Here is a 27127-nt window from a genome sequence, read left to right as displayed (position 1 = left end):
ATAAATAAGCGTAAAAATCCAGAGCGGATTTGATCGGACTTTGTTGCAGAAAATCTTGAAATAAATTCGGACTTTGATAAATAACCCCCTAAGTCTACTAGAAAATTATATAAACATTAAATAAACCAAATAAGCTGGTTTTGCTTCCAAAAAAGATTAATTATACCTTAGCTGGGATCAAGTAAAGGTATGGAACCTGTTATCCAGAATGCTCAGGACCTGGGGTTTTCCTGATAACGGATCTTTCCATAAATTTGGATCTTCATACCTTAAGTCTACTAGAAAATCACGTAAACATTAAATAAACCCAATAGGCTGGTTTTGCTTCTAATAAGGACTAATTATATCTTAGTTGGGTTCAAGTAAAGGTATGGGACCTGTTATCCAGACTGCTCTGGACCTGGGGTTTTCCTGATAACGGATCTTTCATAATTTGGATCTTCATACCTTAAGTCTACTAAAAAAATCACGTAAAAATTAATAAACCCAATAGGCTGGTTTTGCTTCCAATAAGGATTAATTATATCTTAGTTGGGATCAAGTACAAGTTACTGTTTTATTATTACACAGAAAAAGGAAATCATTATTAAAAATTTTGATTATTTGGATAAAATGGAGACGGCCTTTCCAGAATATGGAGCTTTCTGGGTAATGGGCTTCCGATTAATGGATCCCATACCTGTAAGGGATTCCAGATAATGGATAACTGTTCCTGTAGAACAAAGCGTTACTGTTTCTTTAAACTTAAAGGGGCTGGGTGCCCCATCTCCCCCATGATTCCAGTGCAACACATGTGTGTCCATTTGTGAATGACAATCAAACAGCAGAGGAGCGGGTTATTGGCATGTGCTTATGGCTGGGTTTCCCCTTACAACATATGGTGTGACAGCCCCACCCGATCCACCGTCAATGTGTTTGACCACTTGCCAAATCTCTGTACTGATAGTCCATATTGGCCTATGTCACATAGCATGCGCCCATTTCAAATGGCAACTGTCATATCTTTATTTATTAACTGAATTTGCTCACAGTATTAATGCAAACAGATAAATATATATACAGGTAAGGGATCCATTATCCGAATTACGGAAAGGCGGTGTCCCATAGACTCCATTTTATCCAAACAATTACATTTTTTTAAATAATTTCCTTTTTCTATGTAATAATAAAACAGTAGCTTGTACTTGATCCCAACTAAGATATAATTAATCCTTATTGGAAGCAAAACCAGGTCGGGTCAAAATCAAACCTGTCCGATCGACCAAACGACCGATCTCCGCAGGACGAAAGATGACGACACTCACCACACACGATCCGAAAATCGTACGAATCCTTGATTCGTACAATAGGATCTGTGCGTCTAAGGCCAGCTTTAAGGTATGAAGATGCAAATTACGGAAAGATTGTTATGTGGAAAGCATCTATCCAGAAAGCTCCCAATTACAGAAAGGCCATGTCAAGGAGACTCCATTTCATCCAAATAATCCACATTTTTAAAAACGATTTCCTTTTTCTGTGTAATAATAAAACAGTCACTTGTACTTGATCACAACTAAGATATAATGAATCCTTATTGGAAGCAACACCAGCCTATTGGGTTTATTTAAAGTTTACATGTTTTTTTTAGTAGACTTAAGGTATGAAGATCCGTTATCCGGAAAGTCCCAGGTCCCAAGCATTCTGGATAACAGGTCCCATACCGGTATATACAAAGACATATGTGGTTACCCTGGCTGGAACCTCACACCTTTAGGGTTGATTCCTTCATAATGGGTCTCATACCCTAAGAAATGCTTAAATGTCCCTTGGCTTTGCTGCATTTAATAGTTAAGTGAAAAACTCAGCCCATTATTAGCAGCAGATTTGTCATGTTCCCATAGGCCTCCTATTGTGTAATTATTTACCCTACAAGAAGCAGGAAGAGGAGTGTCCAAGAAACCCAGGGGTCATGGTCTGATATAAGACACGTTCTAAGCAATTTTTCAATGGGTCTTCATTTTTCTGTAGGTTTTGAATGCTTTGCCTTTTTTTCAGACTCTTATTGGCTTCCAAATGGGGGTCCCTGACCTAAAAACAAATGCTCTGTAAGGCTTTAAATATATTGTTACTGCTACTTTAGCTTTCTCCTATTCATATTCCTGTCTTATTCAAATCAATGCATGGTTGCTAGGGTTACTTGGACCCTTTTCAGCTTTTTATTCAGCAGCTCTCCAGTTTACAATTTCAGCAATCAGGTTGCTAGGGTCCAAATGACCCTAGCAACCACCTATTGATTCGAATAAGAGACTGGAATATGAATAGAAGAGGCCTGAATAGAAAGATGAGTAATAACTAGTAGCAATAACAATAAATGTGTAGCCATACAGAGCATTTGTTTTTAGATGGGGTCAGTGACCCCCCCCCCCCATTTGAAAGCTGGAAAGAGTTAGAAGAAAAAGGCAAATAGTTCAGAAACTATATAAAATAAATAATGGCAAACAATTGAAAAATTGCTTATTCTATAACATATTAAAAATTAATTTAAAGGTGAACCACCCCTTTAATTGGCTCCTGGTTAAATGCAACTTGATCACAAATGTGAATTGGCCAAAACAGATGAGAACTGAGACAATGGAGCTTCCTCCTAGGCTGGGGGAGCTCAATCTAAAGGAGAGTTAGGGTAAAATTTGGGGAGAATGTCTCCTAGTTAGTCCTAGCAGTCAAGCATGAAGGTCCCTTAGGGTGAAATCAGCATTTAACATGTATTGCTATGCAAGATATTCTTGTATGAATCCCGGCTAAAAAAGGCATGAGATCCATTGTGCAGAAACCCAATATCCAGAAAGTTCTGTATTACAGGAAGGCTATTTTCCATAAACTCCACTTTTATCAAATTATTCAAATTTTTAAAAAAGAATTTCCCTTTTTTTTCCCCCTAAACTCCACTTTTATCAAATTATTCAAATTTTTAAAAGAGAATTTCCCTTTTTCTATGTAATAATAAAACAGTAGCTTGTACTCGATCCCAACGAAGATAGAATGAATGCTTATTAGAGACAGAACAATCCTATTGGGTTTATTTAATGTTTAAATAAGGGATGCACCAAATCCAGGATTCGGTTCAGGATTCAGTCAGGATTTGGCCTTTTTCAGCAGGATTCGGATTCGCCCAAATCCTTCTGCCCGGTGAACTGAATCCTAATTTGCATATGCAAATTAGGGTGAGGGAGGGTAATTGCGTGACTTTTTGTCACAAAACAAGGAAGAAAAATGATTTCTCCTTCCCACACCTAATCTGCATACAGTATACAGATTAGGATTCAGTAAGGTATTTGCCCGTATCTTTTGTGAGGGATTCGGGGGTTCAACCGAATCCAAAATATTGGATTCAGTGCATCCCTAGCTTAAATGCTTTTTTTAAAATTTGATTTCAAGTATAGAGATCCAAACTATGGAAAGACCCCCTTATATGGAAACCCACAGGTCCCTTTCATTCTGGGTAACAGGTCCCATACCTGTAATAGCATCTTTATGTGAAAGCTAGACGTGAGCTAAGGGGGCTCTAAATAAATGATGCGGAACTTAAAGACCTCTGAGATGGGGCTGTTGCTTATCTGGCCTAAGCCTAAGGGGACAATTTCTAACCTTGAATTGCACAGAAAAACAAAGTTCAGAGAGAAAATGTGCCACAGTGTCCGTGCTAAGAAAACATTTGAATAGCAGAATAAATAATGTCCGTACGTCAGTCATGTGAAAATTCCTGGGTGTCTGCCTGGGAGCTATCCATAACCTGCTTGTCTACAAAGTCTCTGCAGATGGATGTTGTGTATCCTGTTTCTCAGATTTATTCAGGGTTCAGCAGGAACGGCCTAACCTTCTCTTTATGTCAGTCAAAGAGTTCTTAGGCCAGTAAGATCTACCAGCTTAGGTCCGCTGACTTTGGGGAAGGATCTGATTTTCTGGTTCATCAGCAGCAGCATTTGTTTATATAAAGATACAAGCTCTTTCAAATAATCTTATGGTAAAGATGGGTTGTACCATAAATTAAAATACATGTTTTTATTGAAGCCCCAGGTGCATCATTCACGGGAGTGTGGAAAAAGTGCAGCAAGGGTGCATTGACTGAAGCTGACCACAGACGCAAAGATCCGATCGTACGAATCATCGTACGATCTGACTTTCCCATCTCCCGACCTGCCACTAACCATTCCGATCAAATAAAGTAGAAAAGAACAGATTAGCCGATGTTCTGCCCCTGACAGCAATCGTGCGAAAGTTATGTCCGAGAAAGCTAGTGACAGTCTCCCTCTGCAAATCGTACGATCGGCAATACACGCAGAGATATTACCCGCAGCCGACAGAAATCTTTTAACCTGTCCGATCGACCAAACCACCGATCTCCGCCCGATAAAAAATGTCGGGACTCTCCACACACGGTCCGAAATTCGTACGGATCCTCGATTCGAACGATAAGATCTTTGCGTCTATGGCCAGCTTTAGCCTTAAAGGAGAAGAAAAGCCCTATTTACTTGCGGGTGCCAAAAGTTAGGAACCCCCAAGCGATAATATCTACTCATCTGACACCCCAGGTGAGTGCTCCTATAAAAAGAAAACTGCAACAGCCTGGGTTCTTCTAGTGAGCACCACGGAGCGATTGGCTTCCTTCTTTTTTCTTCAAATTTCCCAGGACTGACGCATGCGCAGTACAATGAAATAGACAACTTCTTCTTTAAAGTTCAGCTTTTCCTTCTACTGTGCATGCCCAGCCGCTAAAAGAAAGAAGTGATTGGTCCGTGGAGCTCGCGGGCTAGTGCAGTTTTGTGCTGAAAGAAGCACTGGCCCAGGGTCAGGTAAGTAAATACAATCAATATAGCTTTCCTATAGTGATGTGTGGGCCGCCCGATACCTGCGGGTCAGTCGGGTTTGTGCCGACCTCGCACTCCCCTGTGCCACCTTCAACTGCCGGGTTATAGCCGCGTGTCAGCTTGCCCCGCCCCTTTTGTGACATCATCGGAGGTCGGATTTGCGCGGATCTATAAAGGAAAGTCGGGTTCAGGCTGGTGCTGGTGAAGGGAATTAGGGTCTGGTGCGGGTTGAGAAAAACCCAACCCGCACATCACTACTTTCCTTCTCCATTAAAAAAGACTAATTCTGATAAAACTCCTCTTGAGCCTTCAGGTCAGAGGCAGGGCCACAGTTAGAAATCACGGGGACCCATACAACAAAGCTTTTGGGCCCCGGCCATCCCAGATCCCACCCACTCCACATCACAGTTAAAAGACCACAAAGAAATCAGCGCTAAAAAAGGTAACCCCCCCCACACACAAGTTATAAAAAGCTATTGGGGACCAGGGCACCCCTATCAGTTAAAAAAAAAAAAACTTTGTGCCAGGGCCCCCCATAAAAGTTTTTTTTAAAAAAAACATTGGCGCCAGGGCCCCCCATAAAAGTTTTTTAAAAAGCATTAGTGCCAGCCCCCCCCTTACAAGTAAAAAAAAATTGGGGCCCCAAACAATATTTTTAAAAACAAACATGCCAGGGCCCCCCCTAACATGTTAAAAAAAATTGGGACCCCAAAATATATATATTTTTTAAAAACTTTGGTGGCAGGGGCCTATAGAGTATTAAAATAATACATTGGTGGCCAGGGGATGAAAAAAAATTAAAAAAACACACTTCAGGACTTCAACTTTGCCTCCTTTCATGACTTTGGGTATTTTCGCTGCTTCGGGACTTCGGCTATTTCCGTGGCTTTGGGTCTTTTTGCCGCTTCGGGACTTCGGAACTTTCGGCACTTCCGCATTTCGGCTGTTCAGGACTTTGGAGGTGGCACGGCTTCAGCGCTGTCACGGGGGGCCCGACTCTTTCGAAAAGTTCAGCACTGCCGGGTCCCCCTTAAAGCCCGGTACACTTGTACCCCCTGTGCCCAACTGATGGTGACCCTTGTCAGAGTACTATAAAGGCAGATCCGCTAATACCCAACCTCCTGAGCCGAAAGGCAAGGGTCTAGGAAGGTCCGATTATCCTCCCCTTCCTGGCTGAAGTCATTTAATGGGTCTGGAACCAAAATGAAACTCCGGAGCGGTCCTCAAAGTCTTTGCTCCCGGGGGGGGGGGTTCAGAGGGAGGAGGAGCCTAATGGCCACACATCTTCCCCCTAGACTAGTGCATTGACCCAGAGGCCTAATGCACCAATCCAAAATTGCTTTTAAAAGTGCCTCCAATAGGTTTAACTTATATTATAGCTTTAAAGGAGAAACAAACCCTTTAGCAAAAAAACTCCTACCCCCCCACGTAGACCCCCCTCATTCCTCCCCCCCAGCCTAGTTGCTCCCCCCAGGGAAATGCCTCTAACTTTTTACTTTCCCCTCGCGCAGATTCAGGCATTGGAGTTCACCGCAGCCATCTTCCGGGTCTTTGTGTCTTCTCCCGGCGCTTCGCCAATTTCCGTCCATTTTGGAGCATGCGCAGTTGTCGTAAGCCGGTAAATTGCTCCGCTTCGCTGGTCTCTGTCTCAGCTTACCGAAGACCCAGAAGATGGCTGCATGGAACTCCGATGCCAGAATCTGCACCGAGGGGTAATTAAACAGTTAGGGGCATTTCTCCGGGGAACAGCTAGGTTGGGGGGTCTACGTGGGGTGGGGGGGGTAGGGTTTTTTAGTAAAGGGTTTGTTTCTCCTTTAAGGGGTGTCACCTTTAAATTAACTTTTAGTATGTTATAGAATGACCAATTCTTAGCAACTTCTTGACTGATCTTTATTTTTTATTTTTCATAGTTTTCAAATTATTTGCCTTCTTCTTCTTCTGACTCTTTGCAGCTTTCAAACAGGGGTCACTGACCCCATCTAAAAGCAAATGATCTGTAAGGCTACAAATGTATTGTTATTGCTACTTTTTATCACTCATATTTCTATGCAGGCCCCCTCCTATTCATGTTCCAGTCTCTTATGTAAATCAGTGCATGGTTGCTAGGGGAATTTGGGCTCTAGCAACCAGACTGCTGAAATTGCAAACTGCAGAGCTGCTAAATAAAAAGCTAAATAACTCAAAAACTACAAATAATAAAAAATGAAAACCAGATGCAAATTGTCTCAGAATATTACTCGCTACATTATACTAACAGTTAATTTAAAGGTGAACAACCCCTTTAAATTATAGTAACCAATTATGCTGAAAAGACTTACTCAACCAATAAGGGGTTGCTGGGACTGTGAATGCAAAGAGAAGGGGTTGGTTACAGATGCTAAACATCCAGTTTAGGGTTGCCACCTCACCCCTTTAAAATCGAACACATGTAATCCACAGCCTGCATGACTAATTAGCACTTCATTTAGATTCATGATGCATGGCTGTACATAAATCAGTTCAGTCTGCAGCCATGCATCTAAATTAATTGCTAATTAGTCATGCAGGCTGTGGATTACATGTGTTAGATTTTAAAGGGGTGAGGTGGCAACCCTAATCCATCTTTGTATATCGGAATACATGATATATATTGCGGCGATAGCCAACAGATTAAAGGCTAACTGTGCTGCCTTCAACTGACATAAATTAGCATTGGCATGTCAAATATTGTAGAAATTCATGGCATTAGAGATGCCTGGGTTACAACTGTAGCACCTAAGTGAGTAAATTGGTCTCCAGGCAATCAAGTTAGTTAATTAGTCCCGTGGGACATAAGGAAGTTTATTTATTATCACTGCAGTCTCCCATAGCAACAAATCAGATCCTTACTTTCCTTTTCGAACTTGTAGTAGGCTGATCAAAACTGATTCCTAATTGGTTGTCTTAAGCAACCAATGTTTCTATATATCTGTAAGGGCTCTTACACACGGCCGTTCCGACCTGCGCTCCCCTGCGTTCCGTTTTTTGGCGTTCAGCCGCAGGGGAGCGCAGGAATAGACGCAAGTCATTATTTGAAATGGGCCTGTACTCACGAAGGCGCGTGTAGGCGCCGAACGCAGGAAAAATGCGGCATGTTGCGTCTGAACCTGAGCCCTAACCTTGTTATGAGCTAAGGGGGCCCGGGTCTGAAGGTCAGTTAGGGGGAGATTTGGGGTGAGTGCTTATTTGTGCCCTGGGTACCCCTGAAACTATAGCAGGGTTACTGTTACCCCAATGTTTCTATATACCTGTAACCGTGTTATGAGCTAAGGGGGCCCAGCCTGAAGGTTAGTTAGGGGGAGATTTGGGGTGAGTGTTTATTTGTGCCCTGGGTACCCCTGGAACTATAGCAGGGTGACTGTTACCCCAATATTTCTATTTATCTGTAACCTTGTTATGAGCTAAGGGGGCCCAGTCTGAAGGCCAATTAGGGGGAGATTTGGGGTGAGTGTTTATTTGTGCCCTGGGTACCCCTGGAACTATAGCAGGGTAATTGTTATAAGGTTATATAGCTATAACCTTATTATGAGTTAAGGGGCCCAGCCTGAAGGTCAGTTAGGAGGAGATTTGGGGTGAGTGTTTATTTGTGCCCTGGAACTATAGTAGGGTAATTGTTACCCCAATGTTTCTATATATCTGTAACCTTGTTATGAGCTAAGGGGCCCAATCTGAAGACCAGTTAGGGGGAGATTTGGGGTGAGTGTTTATTTGTGTCCTAGGTACCCCTGGAACTATAGCAAGATGACTGTTACCCCAATGTTTCTATATATCTGTAACCTTGTTATGAGCTAAGGGGCCCAGGCTGAAGGCCAGTTAGGGGGAGATTTGGGGTGAGTGTTTATTTGTGTCCAGGGTACCCCTGGAACTATTATAGTTGGAGAGCTGTTAGAGTACATGCAAGAGGGACTCTCACACATACAGTAGTATTTTGGCCTGAGCCCTGCCTGAGTTCATCTCTTTCCTTTCTCTCTTTCCAATAAAATTGATTTTATAACTAATTTTAAAGGACAAACATATGTAATGGCAATTCCTTCAGCCTGGACGTTGGAATGTGCAAGGCTTGTGTGGTCACAGTGGGCACCATACTGACTGTCTATGTGTCTTGTGCAGAACAATACCTAAATGCAAATGGAATGTGAGGATGGTGTGGCAAGTTCCTCTTTGCATAGAGGGCTGGAATGCATAGAGGCAGCCATACAAATGGTGTAGTTCTAGGAACATCTCTACAGTCTAGTTCCTTGGACATAATTTGGACTGAAGACCTAAGCCCAAAGCTGTGAGTAGCCCACCCTTCATTAAATTGCTGGCAAATTTGGGTCTGGGTCTTTTATTTTCTTTCCACCTGTAAAACCCATGTTCCACATCACCAGCTTCTTGATGTCAACCCTTGTATCGTCTATGCAATACACTATTCTTTGTGCTCAAAGGAATTACCACTTAACTGGGCTAGTCCCCTGCACCCAACTACACGTGCCTCTACCCAGGTCCACCCAGAACCCAGCAGAGCTAATTTGGGCCATTGTCTCACTCTCTTGTCCCATGCCTCTGCTCACGTTCCTGGTATGAAGCCTAGAAGTGGAGAGAGCAGTTCCATAACATTGCATGTACCATTTGCTACTGTCTGCTAATTGCTGTACTCATAGGTGTCCCATCTTGGTTTAGGATGTTGCCCAGTTGCCTCCTGTGTATGACACAACAAGAGAGATTCGTTTAGACCCATCGCATAAACTTACTGCATCCATGGGGGCAGTGGAATGTCAGGGAAGTGTTTGGAAGTTTGTAAAGTAAGTAGCATAACTACAAATTAGAGGAAGCCCTTAAAATTTTTGGGGTCCACTTTGAGGAAGATGGTCTGTTTTGAGCACATATACTAGAATTGTATAGCATAACTGGCTCCAAGTTTGTCAGATGCAAAGCCATCCCTAGTTTTACTTGGAGATGTTTCTAACTTGTTTTAAGTTATTCTGGATTAAAAAGTAGACATTGTAACTATAACCATAACTACTAAAGCTATCCATGTCATTTAAATATATGTGTATTTCAGGAATTCTCCTGGGTCCGGTCACCTGTACAAACTTTTCTATATCCTTCCTATTTTGCCTGTCTACAGCACTCAATATAGCACTCAATATTTAATTCCCAGTCTCATAAGATGGCCATGCAAGTCGGCAATATATTGCTCCATTGATAACTGTTAGTTCCTTGTGTATTTTCTTCTGTGAGTAGCGTTTACCTAAGATAACCTATGCCTTCTCTATCCCCCCAAACGTTCAGATTAATCATTCTTTACAGCAGAGACTCCCATTTGTCCCAACATGTATTTTTATGTCAACTTTTTTTTTTAATACCATCTTCATAAAATTCCATACCGTGGTTTTGTTTTTTCAGTTTCTGTTTGGGCTTGCAGAAGAACCAAGAAGTCAAAAGAGCAACCCTGACAACAAATCACCAAAACTCAGGGAGATTTTTGGTGATTTACTGCATACAATTAGTTTGAATGGCGGAACCACATTGACACCCTTCAGCAACTTTTTCCTGGAAGTGCCATGCCTATTATGCCTGCACTGAGGCAGTATTTACTATATAGGCTCCCCTAGCCCAGGGAAGAAGAAGCTTCAGGGTTGGAGAGGGGTTTGGTGCCTATGTATAAAAATAAAATCAACATTTTTGTATAAATTCTCCCAGCCAACCACAGTACACGTGTGGCTAAATCTAGCAACAGAACTGAAGCACAGTCAGTTCATGCACATAGACTATACAGTTCAAGCAATAGTCACTTAGGTGCAGGGCTGCCATTGGAAATTATGGGAGCATTTTCAGAACTTCTAAATATCACAGGTCCTAAAATGCTTGGAACTGACCCATTTGCTCACATTCCCTTGAATGTCCATGGTTTCTGCACAAGGCTAGCAGGGATGTTTATTTCAGCACAAAATCCGTGGGGCCTGTAGTTTATCTGAGTGGGGTGGGTTTGGGGTGACATATAGCCCACAGGCCTGTGTGTAGAGCCCTCCGACGGACTTTTTCCAATTGATGTCCGGGCGAAAGTCGGCCAGATGCCGATTGGGCAGGGTAAGAAATCTCTCGGATCACGCCCGCAACTTTTTCTTGATGTGGTCCCGCGATCCGACCACCCGTTGGCCTCATTCCGATCCTTCAATGTGGGCATAGATCTGCTTGTTTGGTGACATCGCCTAATGAGGGGATCTCCCTGTGTATGGCCACCTTTAGGGGGTTATTTATTAAAGCCTATGCTATGATTAAGTGCCGGACAGCACGAAACACATAAATCTATGTATTGATTTACTTTTTGCCCTAACAGTTTTTTTTACAAGCCTGTTTGTGGAATTTGTGAGTGCCAGCTGTTTTCTCTTATAGATTAAAGTCCGAATGTCGAAAAATTCAAGGTTTTTTTTACTATACAATCCAATTTTTTGTGGAAAAAAAAACTTGAATTTTTCAAGATTTATTATATCCCGAAAAAGTCAGAATCTGAAAATCCAGCATCTCCGACCTGCCTAGGTCAAATATAAGTCAATGGGAGTTTCTCTGGTATGCGCTGGAGTTAGCCCAAAAATCGGGAAAAAAAAACCTTGTACGATTCAGGTTTTCGCACGATTTTATTGAGTTTGTCCCAGATAAGATTAAATCATGCTTTTTAAATAATAAATAATGTCCAATTGTGGATTCTACTTTGGTCTTACTTTTTTTTATTGAAAACTGATTTTGATAAATAAGGCCCGTCATTTTCACGGTTTACTACTTATTTAAGTGGCCTGCTTGGGATCCGGTGCTTGATGTGATCAGACAAAATCTCCCCCATGTGAGGTAGGAACAAGGGCAGATTATTGAAGGGTTCTGCACAGCTATTGGCTGTGTTTTGCTTGAATTTGCGCAAAATAAACAAATATTCAGCTATAAATCAAACTTTTGTTGTCCTTTGTTTTACTTTGAAGGATTAATTGGAGTCTTCTGTGCATAACAAGAAAATTAATTCTGAATAATTGAATTTGAAGATCAAAAACCATAGTATTGCAGGGCAGGTTCCATAGACAATATTTAAGGACAAAAGATTTAATGAAGTTGAATGACTGGCACACGCGAAGATTTGGGGAGATTTAGTGGCCCGGCAACTCATCGCCTCTTCTTCAGGCGACTAAACTCCCGGAAAAGCCTTCCTGTCAGCTAGAGCACTCGGAGCACTTCATTTTCCGAAGTCACCCAAAGTTGCCTGACGAGGAAACTTCGGGCGACTTTGGAAACCAAAGCACTCCGAGTGCCATCCCACCGGCGATATACATTCTAGCTGGCAGGGAAGGCTTTTCGGGGTGATTAGTCACCTGAAGAAGAGGCGATTAGTCGCCGGGCAACAAAATCTCCCAGAATCTTCATGTGTGTCTCTGCCCTTAAAGTGTAAAAAAGGTTTTTTCTTTTTTTTTTACAAGAGCTTGTGAAATTCCCTCCCACCATGAAGAGCAAAAGGTGGCACTTCCCTATGTATTTTGCATATTCTTTACGGAATTTTGTGGAACTGATTTAGAAACACACAGGATGAGACCAATACTATGTTGCTGCCCAGGTATATGTACAGGTATGGGACCTGTTATCCAGAATGCTCAGGACCTGGGGATTTCCGAATAATGGATCTTTCTGTAATTTGGATCTTCATACCTTAAGTCTACTAGAAAATCATGGAAACATTAAATAAACCCAATAGGCTGGCTTTGCATTCAATAAGGTTTAATTATATATTAGTTGGGATCAAGTACAAGCTACTGTTTTATTATCACAGAGAAAAGGGAAATCATTTTTAAAAAAATTGGATTATTTGGATAAAAATGGAGTCTGTGGGAGATGGCCATTCCGTAATTTGGACCTTTCTGGATAACGGGTTTCCGGATAACAGGTCCCATGCCTGTATAAGAAAGGTCAGCTGAAGCAGAGTAAACAAACCTACCAAGACTTTAAATTACAGAAATATATTAAAGGGCAAGGTAAGGGTAAATTTGATGGCGCATGGTTGCTGCCCAGGTATATGTACAGGTATGGGACCTGTTATCCAGAATGCTCAGGACCTGGGGATTTCCGAATAATGGATCTTTCTGTAATTTGGATCTTCATACCTTAAGTCTACTAGAAAATCATGGAAACATTAAATAAACCCAATAGGCTGGCTTTGCATTCAATAAGGTTTAATTATATATTAGTTGGGATCAAGTACAAGCTACTGTTTTATTATCACAGAGAAAAGGGAAATCATTTTTAAAAAAATTGGATTATTTGGATAAAAATGGAGTCTGTGTGAGATGGCCATTCCGTAATTTGGACCTTTCTGGATAACGGGTTTCCGGATAACAGGTCCCATGCCTGTATAAGAAAGGTCAGCTGAAGCAGAGTAAACAAACCTACCAAGACTTTAAATTACAGAAATATATTAAAGGGCAAGGTAAGGGTAAATTTGATGGCGCATGGGGGATGCAAGAAATCAAAACAAAACTGAAGTTATTAAGACCCTGCACCATCCAGAGCCCATAACAAGGTTACAGAGATATAAAAACATTGTAGAATCATATATATATATATATATATATATATATATATATATATATATATCAAAATATCTAGATCAGCAATAGCAGCATAACTACAATGGATGCAGACATCAAATCAACATGGAGACCACAGACTGATGGGGCCCAATAAGGTCAACCCACTGCTGGGATAAGTGTCTCCCATGGGTGGTCCTACTTGGATCACCCAAGAACTTGCTCATCTTTAAACTAACTTTTAGTATGAAAGTGATGTTCTGATTTAATTTGCAATTGGTTTTCATTTTTTCTTATTTGTGGTTTTTGAGTCATTTAGCTTTTTATTCAGCAGCTCTCCAGTTTGCACTTTCAGCTATCTGGTTGCTGGGCTCCAAATTCCCCTAGCAACCATGCACTGATTTGAATAAGAGACTGGAATATGAATAGGAGAGGCCTGAATAAAAAAGATGAGTAATAAAAAGTAGCAATAATAATAAACGTGTGGCCTTACAGAGCATTTGTTTTTTTTTAGATGGGGACCGACCCCCATTTGAAAGCTGGAAAGAGTCAGAAGATAAAGGCAAATATTTAAAAAACTATAAAAAACAAAGACAATAGGAAGACCAATTGAAAATATGTTTAGAATGATCAATTCTATAACATGCCAAAAGTTAACTTAAAGGAGTTTTTCCCCTTTAAATGAACTGTTAGTATGATGTAGAGTGGGATATTCTGAGACAATTTGCAATTGGTCTTCATTTTTTATTATTTGTGGTTTTTTACTTATTTAGCCGTCTAGTTGCTAGGTTCCAAATTATCCTAGCAACCATGCACCGATTTGAATAAGAGACTGGAATATGAATAGGAGAGGCCTGAATAGAAAGATGAGCAATAAAAAGTAGCAATAACGATATATTTGTAGCCTAAGGGCAGAGACAGACAAGAAGATTCAGGAGGGCTAAGTCGCCCGGCGACAAATAGATTCTTCTTCGGGCGATTAATCTCCCCGAACTGCCTCCCCACCAGCTAGAATGTAAATCGCCAGAGGGGTGGCACTCGGAACGATTTGTTTTCCGAAGTTGCCCGAAGTTTCCTTGTGAGGCAAAACAAAGCGCTCCGAGTGCCATCCAGCCGGCAAGGAGGCAGTTCAGGGAGATAAATCGCCCGAAGAAGAAGCTGTCTCTGCCCTTACAGATAGGGTTGCCACCTTTTCTGGTAAAAAAATACCGGCCTTCCTATATATTTATCGTTTTTCCCCTATTAATAACATTGGGGTCAGCCATCATTTTTACCGGCCATCCTACTTACAGAGCATTTGTTTTTTTTTAGATGGGGTCAGCGACCCCCCTTTGAAAGCTGGAAAGAGTCAGAAGCTATTAAAAAAAAAGACAAAACAAAGACCAATTGAAAAGGTGCTTGGAATTAGCCATTCTAGAACAAACTAAAAGTTAACTTAAATTTGAAGCACCCCTCATAGATACAACTCCCAGCACCCCTCACAGGACAGGACCGCCCCATATAACTCCCAGCTCACCTCCTCAGACGCGTTACAACACACCAAAGAAGTCATTCCTAAACAACTACCCATGAGCCCAGATGAAGAAGGTAAAACAGGGCAGGTCATACTTTGCCGCCGCTGCAGCTTTAAGTTTTCATATGTACACACCACGTGACAGTGACGCCGGCAGGTCACATGTGCGTGACGTCACGGGGGAACTAATCGGCACTGGGAACTAGCCGCAACCTTAGCTCCTGAACCATTTGACGGAGAGTTTTGAGGGGGGAAAGAGAGGCCTGAAGAAGATCCGGTTGGTGTTGGGGTAGACGGAAAGGATTCCTATTACTAGAAGCGTTTGTTTCCCATCCCCACCGAGGCCTGTGAGACGTTCCGTCAGTCAGCGACACATTCACGGTCTGCAGCTTTCCCTCCTTCCATGTCCGCGCCGCAGCATGGCTGGTGAGCTCCGCCCGTGGGAGCCAGCGCATTCCCCTCCACTGCCTGTGCAGGGCCCAGACCCCGGAGCTGTGTGAAGTCCAGTCACAAGAGCTGTCACCCCTCCTCCCTCAGACTATGTCCTCCGCGCCCGGCAGCAACAGCCTGCTCCCCCCTCGCCCCACTAATGGCTCCAGCTTTGACACTTCAGTCGGGGGGCGCCTGGTGCCCGGGGAGGAAACAGAAGAGCAGCCTGAAGAATTCCGCCGCCGGCGTCACACTATGGATAAGGACAAGGCAGAGCATCGCTTTTTCCGCCGCAGCGTCATCTGCGATTCTAACGCTACAGCCCTGGAGCTGCCGTCCAACCAGAGCATCCTGGGCTCCCCTCCCGAGTCTGAGACCGGCCTGCAAGTGCTTGTAGCCTGGGAGAGCTCTCTAGTGGCCCCGCCGGCTCCTACAGCCCAGCCAGTGAGAGAGCCCGCAAAGGAAGTCCGCCCTGATAGCGCTGAGCCGCCCCCGCGGAACACAGAGGCGCAGCAGCAAGCGCGGAAGTCTGGATCCGCGGAGGAGGAGCAAGAGAAAGTCCCCAAGCCCCCCAGCGAGCAGCCCGAGGAAGAGAACATCAGGACATTACAGGAGATACTCGCGGATGAGAACGAGGAGCTGGAGACCAAGGCCGTGGGCTTCTCCCCGGATGGCAGGTTTCTAAAGTTCGACGTTGAGATCGGAAGAGGATCTTTTAAAACGGTTTATAAAGGGCTAGATACAGAGACTACTGTGGAGGTGGCCTGGTGTGAACTTCAGGTGAGAGGGCGGTGGTGTGTGTGTGTGTGGGGGGGGGAGGGGCAGGGGCCAATGTGACAGCGGTCAGAGCACATGGAGTAACATTGTCCCACATTGATTATGCGCAGTTCCTCTCCTTGTTCTCTAGAGTTGAACCAAGAGCTAAGGTTTGGCAATTGGACAACTCAGGGTTGGCTTTTCCTAACTCTAGGGTTCTACTACATCTGAACAATCTTTGGAGCGGGCGCTCAATGAAGGCAAACTTCCAGCAGGCAGTATATTCAAAGTAAAAAGAGTTTATTGTGCCCACAGCCTTACGCGTTTCGTGTCATAAACACGTAATCATAGGCGCTTAATCAGTGTTTATGACCCAAAACGCATAAGGCTGTGGACACAATAAACTCTTTTCACTTTGAATATACTGCCTGCTGGAAGTTTGCCTTCTTGGAGCGCCCGCTCCAAAGATTTTTTGGATTGTCCGCTCCCCGTGCTGAGGGTCACCTGGGCCTCTTCCTTGATGTGGTGAGTAATCACTTTCTACCTGGAGACCCTAAACTACAGATTTATTATTATTCTACTACATCTCTCTGCAATCATCTGATCTGGAAGAAGGTTAGCGTTCCACCTAGTGCCTTTTTGGATACTGGGAGTTTTATCTCAACAGAGTATGAGGGAATAGGCTGGTTATGTCATTGGACCAGATATCAATTGGGCAAGTTTGAATTTTTTTCTGCAATCCAGGACCGCAAGGTAGAGTGCTGCAGCGGTATTGCAACAAGACATAAAAGGGAAAGTTGTGACTACTGTGGGGTTGTCTTGCCTGTGGACTTCCAGCAATTCTTTAACTACAGGGTGTGTTAGGACTGGCATTCCTAGTTTCTAGGGGTTGTGCTGCAGTTGATGGGAAAGCCGCATAGTCAGAGGCTGCAGTGTGAGTCTATATACAGCTGTGAATTTTAACTATTGGGGTAACTTCATCTCTGCTGATACCCAGGCCAGGGTCACACGGAGCAGTATATAGTCTAGGATAGACATGCACAACTTCAGGTGGGGATAAGTCCCATGTTGGGCAGTGATTACAGCGAAGTGGCAGGGAAAATTACCAATTCCCACGAGGATATTGAGAGGGGGTGTGTCTGAGGAATTTTCAACATGAGGTCTAGGAGCTGTAAGGAATAAAATGGGTTTGTGTCCTTTATGTGACTATACAGTCTCCTATGGTAATCTGCAAGGTTGGAAATATCCGCAATATGGCCAATGCAGTGGCCCAAGTTAGGGATCACAAACATGAATGCTTTCTGAGTGGCTAAGAGGGATGTGGCCCCAAATCATTTCCTTTTACTGGGGCCACCCAAGCTCCTTTTCCAACCCTGCTGATTTGTAGTTATGATTATTAGTTAGATAAGTAGGCCTCATTGTTTACTATAGGGAAAGCCAAATTAGTGGCTTAGTTTACCCCAAGTGAAACAATCAGTCCTGTTCTTCAGCCACATCCATGCAGCACATGCAAATCTCTACCTGTTACATGAGCCTTATAGGGGCAGTTCTCATTAAAATGAACTTAGTTGGATACAGACAGCAGCCTCTAAAGCCATGTAGTATTTTGGAATTTCAAGTGCTATTCGAAATCTTTGTACTTTATTACAATAGCAACCATGCAGCAGCAGTGAGGTCACAATGGGAGATGCATAGGTCAGAGTCTGGATAGATACATAGATGAACAATATACAGGTATCCGGAAACCTGTTATCCTGAAAGCTCCGAATTATGGCATGGCCGTGTCCTATAGACTCGGTTTTATAAAAATAATTCAAATTTAAAAAAAATTACTTATTTTTTTTTCTGTAATAATACAACAGTAGCTTGTAATTGATCCCAACTAAGATATGATTAATCCTTATTGGAGGCAGAACCAGCCTCTTGGGTTTATTTAATGTTTACATGATTTTCTAGTAGACTTAAGGTATGAAGATCCAAATTACGGAAAGATCAGTTATCCGAAAGACTCCAGGTCCCGAGCATTCTGGATAGCAGAACAAAAGTGAAGCTTCACATTCAGTTTTTTTTTCCACTTGCTTGGGTCATTGACCCAGACAACAAGACACCAGTTTTAGCTGCAGCCTAGAAATACACAATAAATAATGAAGAGAAATTGATATGTTGCAGGCCATTGCTACCATACTCACATTTAAATGTAAACTCCTCCTATAAAATATAAATATTCCATGCTCCTATACTATGAATTATATCAACTCTGTAATTCCATGTCTTTTTTTTTTTTTTAATATGTTCTTTGAGAACAACAAGGCTCATTGTAATGCATAAACAGGCAGATAATTTAGAAAATTAGGAGCGGGATATGTGTAGGGTTCTGTATTTTGGAAAAAAGTGGCATTTTACTCCATGTCATTCTCTGCTGATAGTACTTGATATCGATTTCTACATGGTATGTGATGATGGAATGACTCCAGAGATTGTGCTGGCAATGTGCCGGTTGAAAAAATCCAGATGATTTTAAAGCAGGAACCTTGAAAAAGAGGGAATCCAGACACCCGACTGGAACATAAGATATCCAGAGTTTAGACATTTACTTTGATAAGTGGTGGGGAGGAGTGTGTAGTAAGGTGAGGAGTGTTGTTACAGCATGAAGTGATTCACTGAAGGTTCTGCCTTTTATGTATTACACAGCATGGATCTCCTGCATATGGATTGTCAGTAACGTTGCCTTGGACAAACACAGGATAATGGACCATAGATTGAGTACAGGCCTTGAGACAGGAATTGTAACACGAGAGAAAATGCAAATACTATGAAGTGGGTGGGCTTTATAATTCTTCAGAGGTCTGGTCTTTGCTCCTTGTCAGAGGATCAGCTGCTGTTGAAATATTGAGGCATCGGGCAAAGGAATAGAGGCTCTTGTAAATGGAACTCGTTAGTAGAGCAACCCAGTGATATTTTCTAAACCTATAGTATAGTACTGCACATATAGTATAATGCTGCACATATAGTATATTACTGCACACATAGGATAGTGCTGCCTATGTAGTACAGAGCTGCGCAGGTAGCAGAGAGCTGCGCAGGTAGCAGAGAGCTGCGCAGGTAGCAGAGAGCTGCGCAGGTAGCAGAGAGCTGCGCAGGTAGCAGAGAGCTGCGCAGGTAGCAGAGAGCTGCGCAGGTAGCAGAGAGCTGCGCAGGTAGCAGAGAGCTGCGCAGGTAGCAGAGAGCTGCGCAGGTAGCAGAGAGCTGCGCAGGTAGCAGAGAGCTGCGCAGGTAGCAGAGAGCTGCGCAGGTAGCAGAGAGCTGCGATGAGTGGCTATGAATGAAATAGTATCACAATTGCTTTTCCTAATAGCACATCCATTTACTTGCGTAAAGAGAAAATACTATATGTGTGACTTTGGAATAAGTCACCGGCATGCAGGCTTAGGCAAGGGAATTGTTATCTGGATTTTTCCTGCTTCTCGCCTATCTTTAAGGCTGGTTCCCTTGTGTTAGCCTGAAATACTGACATTTATAATTTCTTGCCTATGTATAGGATCTTAAAGGGGTTTTTCACCTACCAACACTCATTTTTTCACTCCAGTTGGTTTCAGATAGTTCACCAGAAATTAAGACACTTTCCAATTACTTTCTTTTTTCTGTGTGTGACTGTTTTTCTAACTGTGTACATCTAATTTAAAGCTGCTCTGGGGGTGGGGGTGGGGGTCACATTTAGTTGATAAATTTCTTATCTTTGTCCCTGCTGAGCAGAATCCCTGAGTTTCATTAAAGGGGTTGTTCACCTTTGAGATAACTCTTAGTATGATGTAGAGAGTGATATTCTGAGACAATTTGTAATTGATTTTCATTTTTTATTAAAAGTTTTTGAGTTATTTAGCTTTTTATTCAACAGCTCTTCAATTTGTATGTTAAGTAATCTGGTAACTAGGGTCCAAATTCCCCTAGCAACCATGCATTGATTTGAATAAAAGACTAGAATAAGAATAGGAGAGGACCTGAATAGAAGGATCAGTAATAAAAAGTAGCAATAACAATACATTTGTAGCCTTACAGAGCATTTGTTTTTTTTATAAGGGAGTCGTCAACGCCCATTTGAAGAGTCAGAATAAAAAGGCAAATAACTATAAAACTATAAAAAATTAAATAATGAAAACCAATTGAAAAGTTGCTTAGAATTGGCCGTTCTGTGACATAATAAAAGTTACCTTAAAGGTGAACCATCCCAAAGGCAGCTGTTAGAATTAATACCCTAGTTACTAATACTCCAGAGATGCTGCTGAGAAATGGATCAACTAAAAATTGTAACCGTTCCAAATTTGCACCTGAATTATTGAGCTGTCAGACTCAAACACCAGAGACACGGACATTCAACTTTAAACTTCGATTTTGGGAAAAATGGTTAAAAATAAAAAATGGAAAGCAATTGAACAATCTGAAAACAACTCAACTGAAAAAGTGTTTGGAAGGTGAACAACCCTTTTAAAGGTGACCTGACTATGCCAAAAGTTTTCCACTTATAGTTCTAAAGCTTTTTGCACATCCAGGGCCACAACCGGCCTTTAAAATCACCTAGTGTGGGACAGCGCATTATCAATGTGAAGGTTCTAATACAAAGCTTTGGTTATTGTTTCAGCAGGAGCATCTGACACATTCCAAAGCTTTTCAGGTCACAGGACTCTACATGACGGATGTTAGCATTACAGTCTGTATTATTTCCTACTTCTCTGCGAACAAAGAAAGCGTTCCTGCCAGCTGCCAGGAGAACATTAGTGGATGTTTCCATGTGTTTTTCTTTTGTCAACGGATGCCTTCTATGGGATTGGGGATTCTTTCACCCACAGTGGATAACTATCCTATCCCCTTTTCAACATTCATGTAAAGAAATAGTTCAGTGTAAACATAAAAGGTGGGTGAATAGATAGGCTAAGCAAAATAAAAAATCTTTGTATTATAGTTAGGTAGCTAAAAATGTAATGTATAAAGGCTGTAGTGACTGGATGTGTAACATAATAACCAGAACACTACTTTTCTGCTTTTCAGCTCTCTTGGTTTCCACTGATTGGTTAGCAGGCAGTAACCAATCAGTGACTTGAGGGAGGGCCACATGGGTCATAACTGTTTGCTTTTGAATCTGAGCTGAATGCTGAGGATCAATTGCAAACTCACTGAACAGTTATGTCCCATGTGGCTCCCCTTCAAGTCGCTGACTAACTCAGTTAAAGAGCTGAAAATCAGGAAGTAGTGTTCTGTTATGTTGGATATCTGCTCACTCCAGCCTTTATGTATTTACCCAGTTTTTATTAATACACTGAAATGTTCCTTTAATGAATAGGACTTGTTCAAAACATCAGTTTTGTGGCAATTTCTCTACCGGCAAGAAAAACTTTAATCTTCTCTGATCCGTTCCCTATTTAATAAACACTGGCATCTGTCTGTAAAGGTGGCCATACATGGGCAGATAAAGCTGCAGATATCGGTCTTTTAAACCAGGGGTCACCAACTACTGGGCCGCGGACAGTCTTGAGCCTAGGGGACAATTAATGCGGTGTGCCGAATTGGGCGCCATCGCTCCCAAATTGGAGGCCTACCCCTCCCCCGGTCCACTGGTCCTCAGGCCAAAAAAGGTTGGGAACCCTTGCTTTAGACCAATTCGCCAATTTATCTGCTCGTGTATGGGGGCTTCTGGCGGGTCTTCCTGATTTATATATGGACACAATATCAATTGGGCAGGTTTAATTTTTCCACCGACCGACCCGTCTGTGCCCATTGCTCCTCATTGTAATCCGATTGTTCGGCCCCGATACAGCCCTGCCGTTGGTGGGCATATCGGTGAAAGATCCCCTCATTTGGCAATGTCGCCAGCCAAGCGTATCTCTTCATGTATGGCCAGCTTAAGTGCTCAGATCAGGCAGATTTTCTTCTGAAAATGCCTCTTACATGAGAGATGTTTTCTTTTTTTGTGGTTCTGTAGAGTCATGAAAAAGTGTGGTTGATTGAACAATTTCTGCTAGGGTGCGTCATACATTGTCTTCGTCCTTTTGGTACACAGAGGAAGGTCGGGTTAACAGAGGGGTACCACCAAATAATCATATCACTAACCATGGACCCCTGTTCAGCTTTTTTCTTCTACATGCACAATACAGTATATTCCCATGATCCCTTGCATCAGTCAGGGGCCAATGCATGCATAATACAGGTATGGGACCTGTTATCCAGAATGCTCTGGACCGGAGGTTTTTCTGATAACAGATCTTTCTGTAATTTGGACCTGCATTCCTCAAGTCTTTTATAAAATCATGTAAACATTAAATAAACCCAATAGGTTTTTTTTGCCTTATTAATTATATTTTAGTTGGGATCAAATACAAGCAATTGTTTTATTAGTACAGAGAAGAAGGAAATCAATTTTAAAAATTTGGATTACTTGGATACAATGGGGTCTATGGGAGATGGTCTTCCTATAATTTGGAGCTTTTTGGATAATGGGTTTGTGGATAACGGATCCCTTACCTGTGTATTAAAGTGGCTCGTAGTCTGCATGTCCTGTCCCAGGACTGTGCAAGGAATCCATGGGAAGTAACATAATAAGTCAGGTTGGAAAAAAAAGACACCCGTCCATCAAGTTCAACATTTTAAGTCTATATATAACCTGCCTAACTGTTATTTGATCCAGAGGAAGGTGAAAAACCCAATTTGAAGCCTCAGAGGGGGAAAAAATTCCAGTCCCTGGATCAACTTGTACTAGTGTCCTGCGCGGAACCAGTTTCTAAGATCCCGAACCCGTAGCCCGCAACCTGAACCCCAACCCGCATATTTACCCACTTTGATCCGCTAACTGACCCGGACCCGCAACTGCCTTATCCGCAACCCAACCCCGCAACTCGCTGACCACCATTAAGCAGGAAGTGGTGTTGCTGCAAACCAGAAGTGATGTCATCAAAAGTGGGCAGGGACAGAAACACGTTTTGTAACATTTTAAAAGGACTTAAATATAGACAATATAACATAAAAATCCTACCCTCATTCCGCAGGGTACCCGACCTGCTTCAGGACTCTAACTTTTACTATGAGCTATTTTTCATAACCCTGTGTTCCCTCACTTGCTAAACACCATCCAACCCCTTCTTAAAGCTATCTAATGTATCAGCCTGTACCACTGATTCAGGAAGAGAATTCCACATCTTTGGCCTTTTGTTGTTTACTTACGACTAGAACCCACCTGAGGTTAAAGTGGCAGATTTTTGTTATGTGTGGGCCAGGGAAGATATTTGCAGATTAGTCATTTCTTGGCTGTGGAAGTGCTTAGTAGAGAACTGCTGAACTCTGAATCTATTTGGAGGCATTTCGGAACAACGTCCAACTCTGTTTTGAGTAAGTGTCGCCTGATGGACAAACTAGGAACCTCTGTAACTGTAAAATGCTGTTATCCGCCCATAATGTACTTTCACTAGAACTTCAAAGGCCTACAGCCATTTTATTTACGGTTACCTTTTTGGAATAGGATATTTAATATTGTGCATGGGGGAACTGACCAGCTTCTACATGATCATTGCAGGTTTAATATATGACAGCGGAAAAGTAAAAATCCCAACATCCCAAATTTAATTTGTAGCATCCAGGAAACTTCAAAAGGGAGGTGGCTGTCCCAGAGAGCTTATATTTTGCTTTAGTCTGTATTAATGGTCGGAAACTCGGTGCTGACAAACAAGAGATCTGCAGTAAGGAATTTCATTTGAGGATCTGGCCATTGTTGAAAGCTTTGGGAAGCTGAGTTGCTGTCAACATATTTGTGCAGGGACCTGTTATTTATAATCCAGCATGCAGCTTTCACGTGCTTAGTGAACTGCAACTAGCTGCTGATTGGACCTTCTCTGTAGTGTTACTAACAACGTCTTGCTTTACTATCTTCACAGGGCTGAGATATATATATATATATATATATATATATATATATATATATATATATATTGACTACTTTTGACCAATAAACACTACTTTTGTTTTCGTAAGATCTGTGAGTGCCTTTCCCTGTTCAGCATTTACCTTTTTGGGCCTTTGTGCACCCAGGCAACGTATACAGTTATAAGTGCTGTGCCGGCATACAGCTACACACACACACACACACAAAACTACCCCACATCAACGCATTTCGGTTCTCTCTGAACCGTCGTCAGAGAGAACCGAAACGCGTTGATGTGGGGTAGTTTGTAACACTCCAATAAAAGATATTTCTTTACCACGATACCCGTGAGTGCTCCTAACTGTATCTATTTGCTCCCTTTTGAGGAGCACCCGGGATTTGATCAATCGATGGTGAGTGCCTGTGAATAATATGACTATATATACTATATATATATATACAAAACAGCCTATCGTCTTAAAGACTTTGGGTCTGTAACTTGACCCTGTAACACAACAGTATAAATATATTCTTTATTGCACAGTTGCAGCAATGTTGTGGGCTACAGGGGTCTTTACTTTGCTACTAAATTTCTTTTTGTTCACCCCTGCTTGTGCCTCCTTTATAGACTCTTTATAAACTCTAGCTATAATTATAACCCGTCTTTAAAGCATAAACAATATGTTTTATTTCTGTTCCGTGCTAGTGACGCACTTTGATTCACTAATAGAGTTTGTGAAATAAAAAGCAGACAAAAGTGGAACATAGGTGATGCCCATTAACATATGGAAACAGAATAACGAATGAAATCCAAGCCGAATAATAAGCAGACGTTTAAAAGGCGAGACCTTTAGAATGATTTGTTGCTTCAGTGGAAGCCATGAATGAAATCTGAGAAGAGAATGATAACATTGCAAAGAGCTGATTCAGCTTTATGCATTTACAGTACATTTCGGAGGGGGTGGGTGGGCTGTGAAGGGGGACCGTGGAATGCTTGCTCTCAGTAAGCCACAGTATTCAGGTAACTGAAGGTATATATTAGGGGTTTATATTGGAAATTGCCCCTCCAGTATCGTGACAGCTGCACCAAGTTTTGGTTAGACGCATACAAAGGGAATTTGGTATTGCTTTGTAGTTTTAGCTTTCACAATTGGGGACATGTGAAATTGAATCACATCGGCATCACAGCTGCAGGAGATGCTGAATGTTGGCCTGCCGATATAATTGTGTTACCATCGTTTGAAATGGAAAGTTCATCTTGAAATAAACTTTTAATATGTTTCAACTGGTTTTACTTTTAAAGCATGGGTAATTATCAAGCAGACCCACAGGTAAACCCATTGATCCCGCCAGGCCCCCCTGCAAAATATATCTTCAGAGAGGCCCGGTGCACTCCGATCTCCATCTTCCAAACCATCCCACCCACTTCCCGCCTCCTCCCACTCCCCGGCCCGCCCTGTGCGCCTTCCTTCCCCAACACAGGTAAGAGAGTGGCTGGGGGGATTCTTGTTGGCTACAGAGGAAGCAGACCCCGCACTCCGGGCCCCCTGTTCTCCGGTCCCCCCAGCGACTGTGGGGTCTACTTCCTCTATAGTTACGCCACTGGATCCCACTGTTGTGGCCGGCCACACTAGTGATGTGCGAGCAGGCCTGAAACCGGCGCGTCAGGTGGGTTTGGGCCGGCTGCCACATCAAATCTTCAGGTCAGGTTAGGGTTTAGCTGTTCCTTCCCCTCTCTCCACCTGCGACCGAACACTTACGGCTCCTCCATTTATAGATTGGTGCCTGTAGCTCCCCCCACCCTTTTATGACATCACTGCAGGGTGGGTTGGGCACGGGTCATTAAATGGAGAAGCCAAGCCGGGTTTTAAAGACTTCGAATCGTTCAATTCGAAGGATTGAATCGAACGATTTTTACTTCACTCGAAAACGGCTGTTTTCGAATAAAAAAAATACTTAGACTATCGAAGTATCAAATTCGATGGTCGAATTTCGAAGTTTTTTAACTTCGAAATTCGACCCATAGTAAATGTGCCCCTAAGTCTCATTATAGAGACGGCAATCCTGATTTACAGTGCTATTGCCTGTTTGGTTCGATACATTGCTCGATACATTTCCATTAGAGAAATCTGCAACGGAAGTCGGGCTCGGGTGGTGGGAGCACTGGTGGCGGGCGGGTGCAGGTCGGGAAAAGCCTGACCCGCATATCACTAGACCATACTAAAGCTCAGGTAGCATGTCGAAAAAGGGCCTGATCTGCCATTTTTTAAAAATATATCTAATATATCAACAGTTTAGAGAATCAGTCGCCCCCCCTCTTTTGTTCCATGCTGCTCCAGAGAAACACGAGAGTGTACAAAAATTAAAGTTTTTAATTAATCTTAAAAAAAATATTAAACACAATTGTAGCAAGCCTTTAATAATTCTGTTTTACTGCTTAAAAACAACTGAGCTGAAAAAAAATTGCGTTTGACAGGTGGACTACCCTTTAACTTGCCGCAGGCTAATGGAAAATTCCAGGCCTGTATGAATTGGTCTAAGCAGTAGGAAACATTGACAGGTTTTTAAAGGCGCTGATTAAGAGATTATTATTATTCTCATGAAAGTAATACTATGAGCAGTAGGGAATACTCTACTTAGAGCCTTACTGCAAGAGGTTGCATGTGATTCTCCATCCCCCTGTTTTTCATTATTGCCTTTTTTTAAGCTCCTTGCTTCAGCTGTTCTGTGCTTACTGGGTTTTTTTATATTCATTAATTCCTTGCAATATAGAAATGTCAGTGATTGCCCTTACACTGTGCTTCTATTCAGTCGCATTGCCTTATAACCATTCTTCACAATGACCTTTTATAGATGAAGCAACCATGAAGAGTTAACCTTTTATTTATCATAATGCTGTAAGAGCTATTGCTGATTTATTTAAGCCATCCACAAGTGGTATGTGCCACATTTCAGGTGATAGCGGATCAGTCAATCATACCGAGACAGTTTGAATATATTCTCTAGGGATGCACTGAATCCACAATTTTAGGATTCAGTTGAATGCCAAATCCTTTGTGAATAATTCGGGCGAATACCGAACCGATTCTGGACTAAAGTCCTGCGCGGGTCCATTTTT

At 42.3% G+C, this 27127-nt stretch overlaps 1 protein-coding gene across 10 annotated transcripts in view; it reads left to right on the top strand.

Annotated features, from left to right (window-relative positions):
- Positions 1 to 15058: 15058 nt before the first annotated feature.
- wnk1.L (WNK lysine deficient protein kinase 1 L homeolog) overlaps positions 15059 to 27127 on the top strand; it is a 160079-nt gene continuing 148010 nt past the window's right edge. For 5 of the 10 annotated variants that reach the window (XM_041585946.1, XM_041585945.1, XM_041585947.1 and 2 more), the window contains exon 1: positions 15059 to 16130. In XM_041585946.1, the coding sequence (XP_041441880.1) occupies positions 15462 to 16130 (669 nt within the window). In that variant the 5' untranslated portion in view covers positions 15059 to 15461. The remainder of the gene's footprint in view (positions 16131 to 27127) is intronic. The other 5 variants (XM_041585950.1, XM_041585949.1, XM_041585948.1 and 2 more) reach the window with 3 other exon arrangements.

The sequence above is a fragment of the Xenopus laevis genome, chromosome 3L (genome assembly GCF_017654675.1).
Source record: "Xenopus laevis strain J_2021 chromosome 3L, Xenopus_laevis_v10.1, whole genome shotgun sequence".
Taxonomy (NCBI): Eukaryota; Metazoa; Chordata; class Amphibia; order Anura; family Pipidae; genus Xenopus; species Xenopus laevis.
The sequence above is the reverse complement of the archived record's forward strand: the minus strand, read 5'-3'. Positions and strand labels throughout refer to the sequence as shown.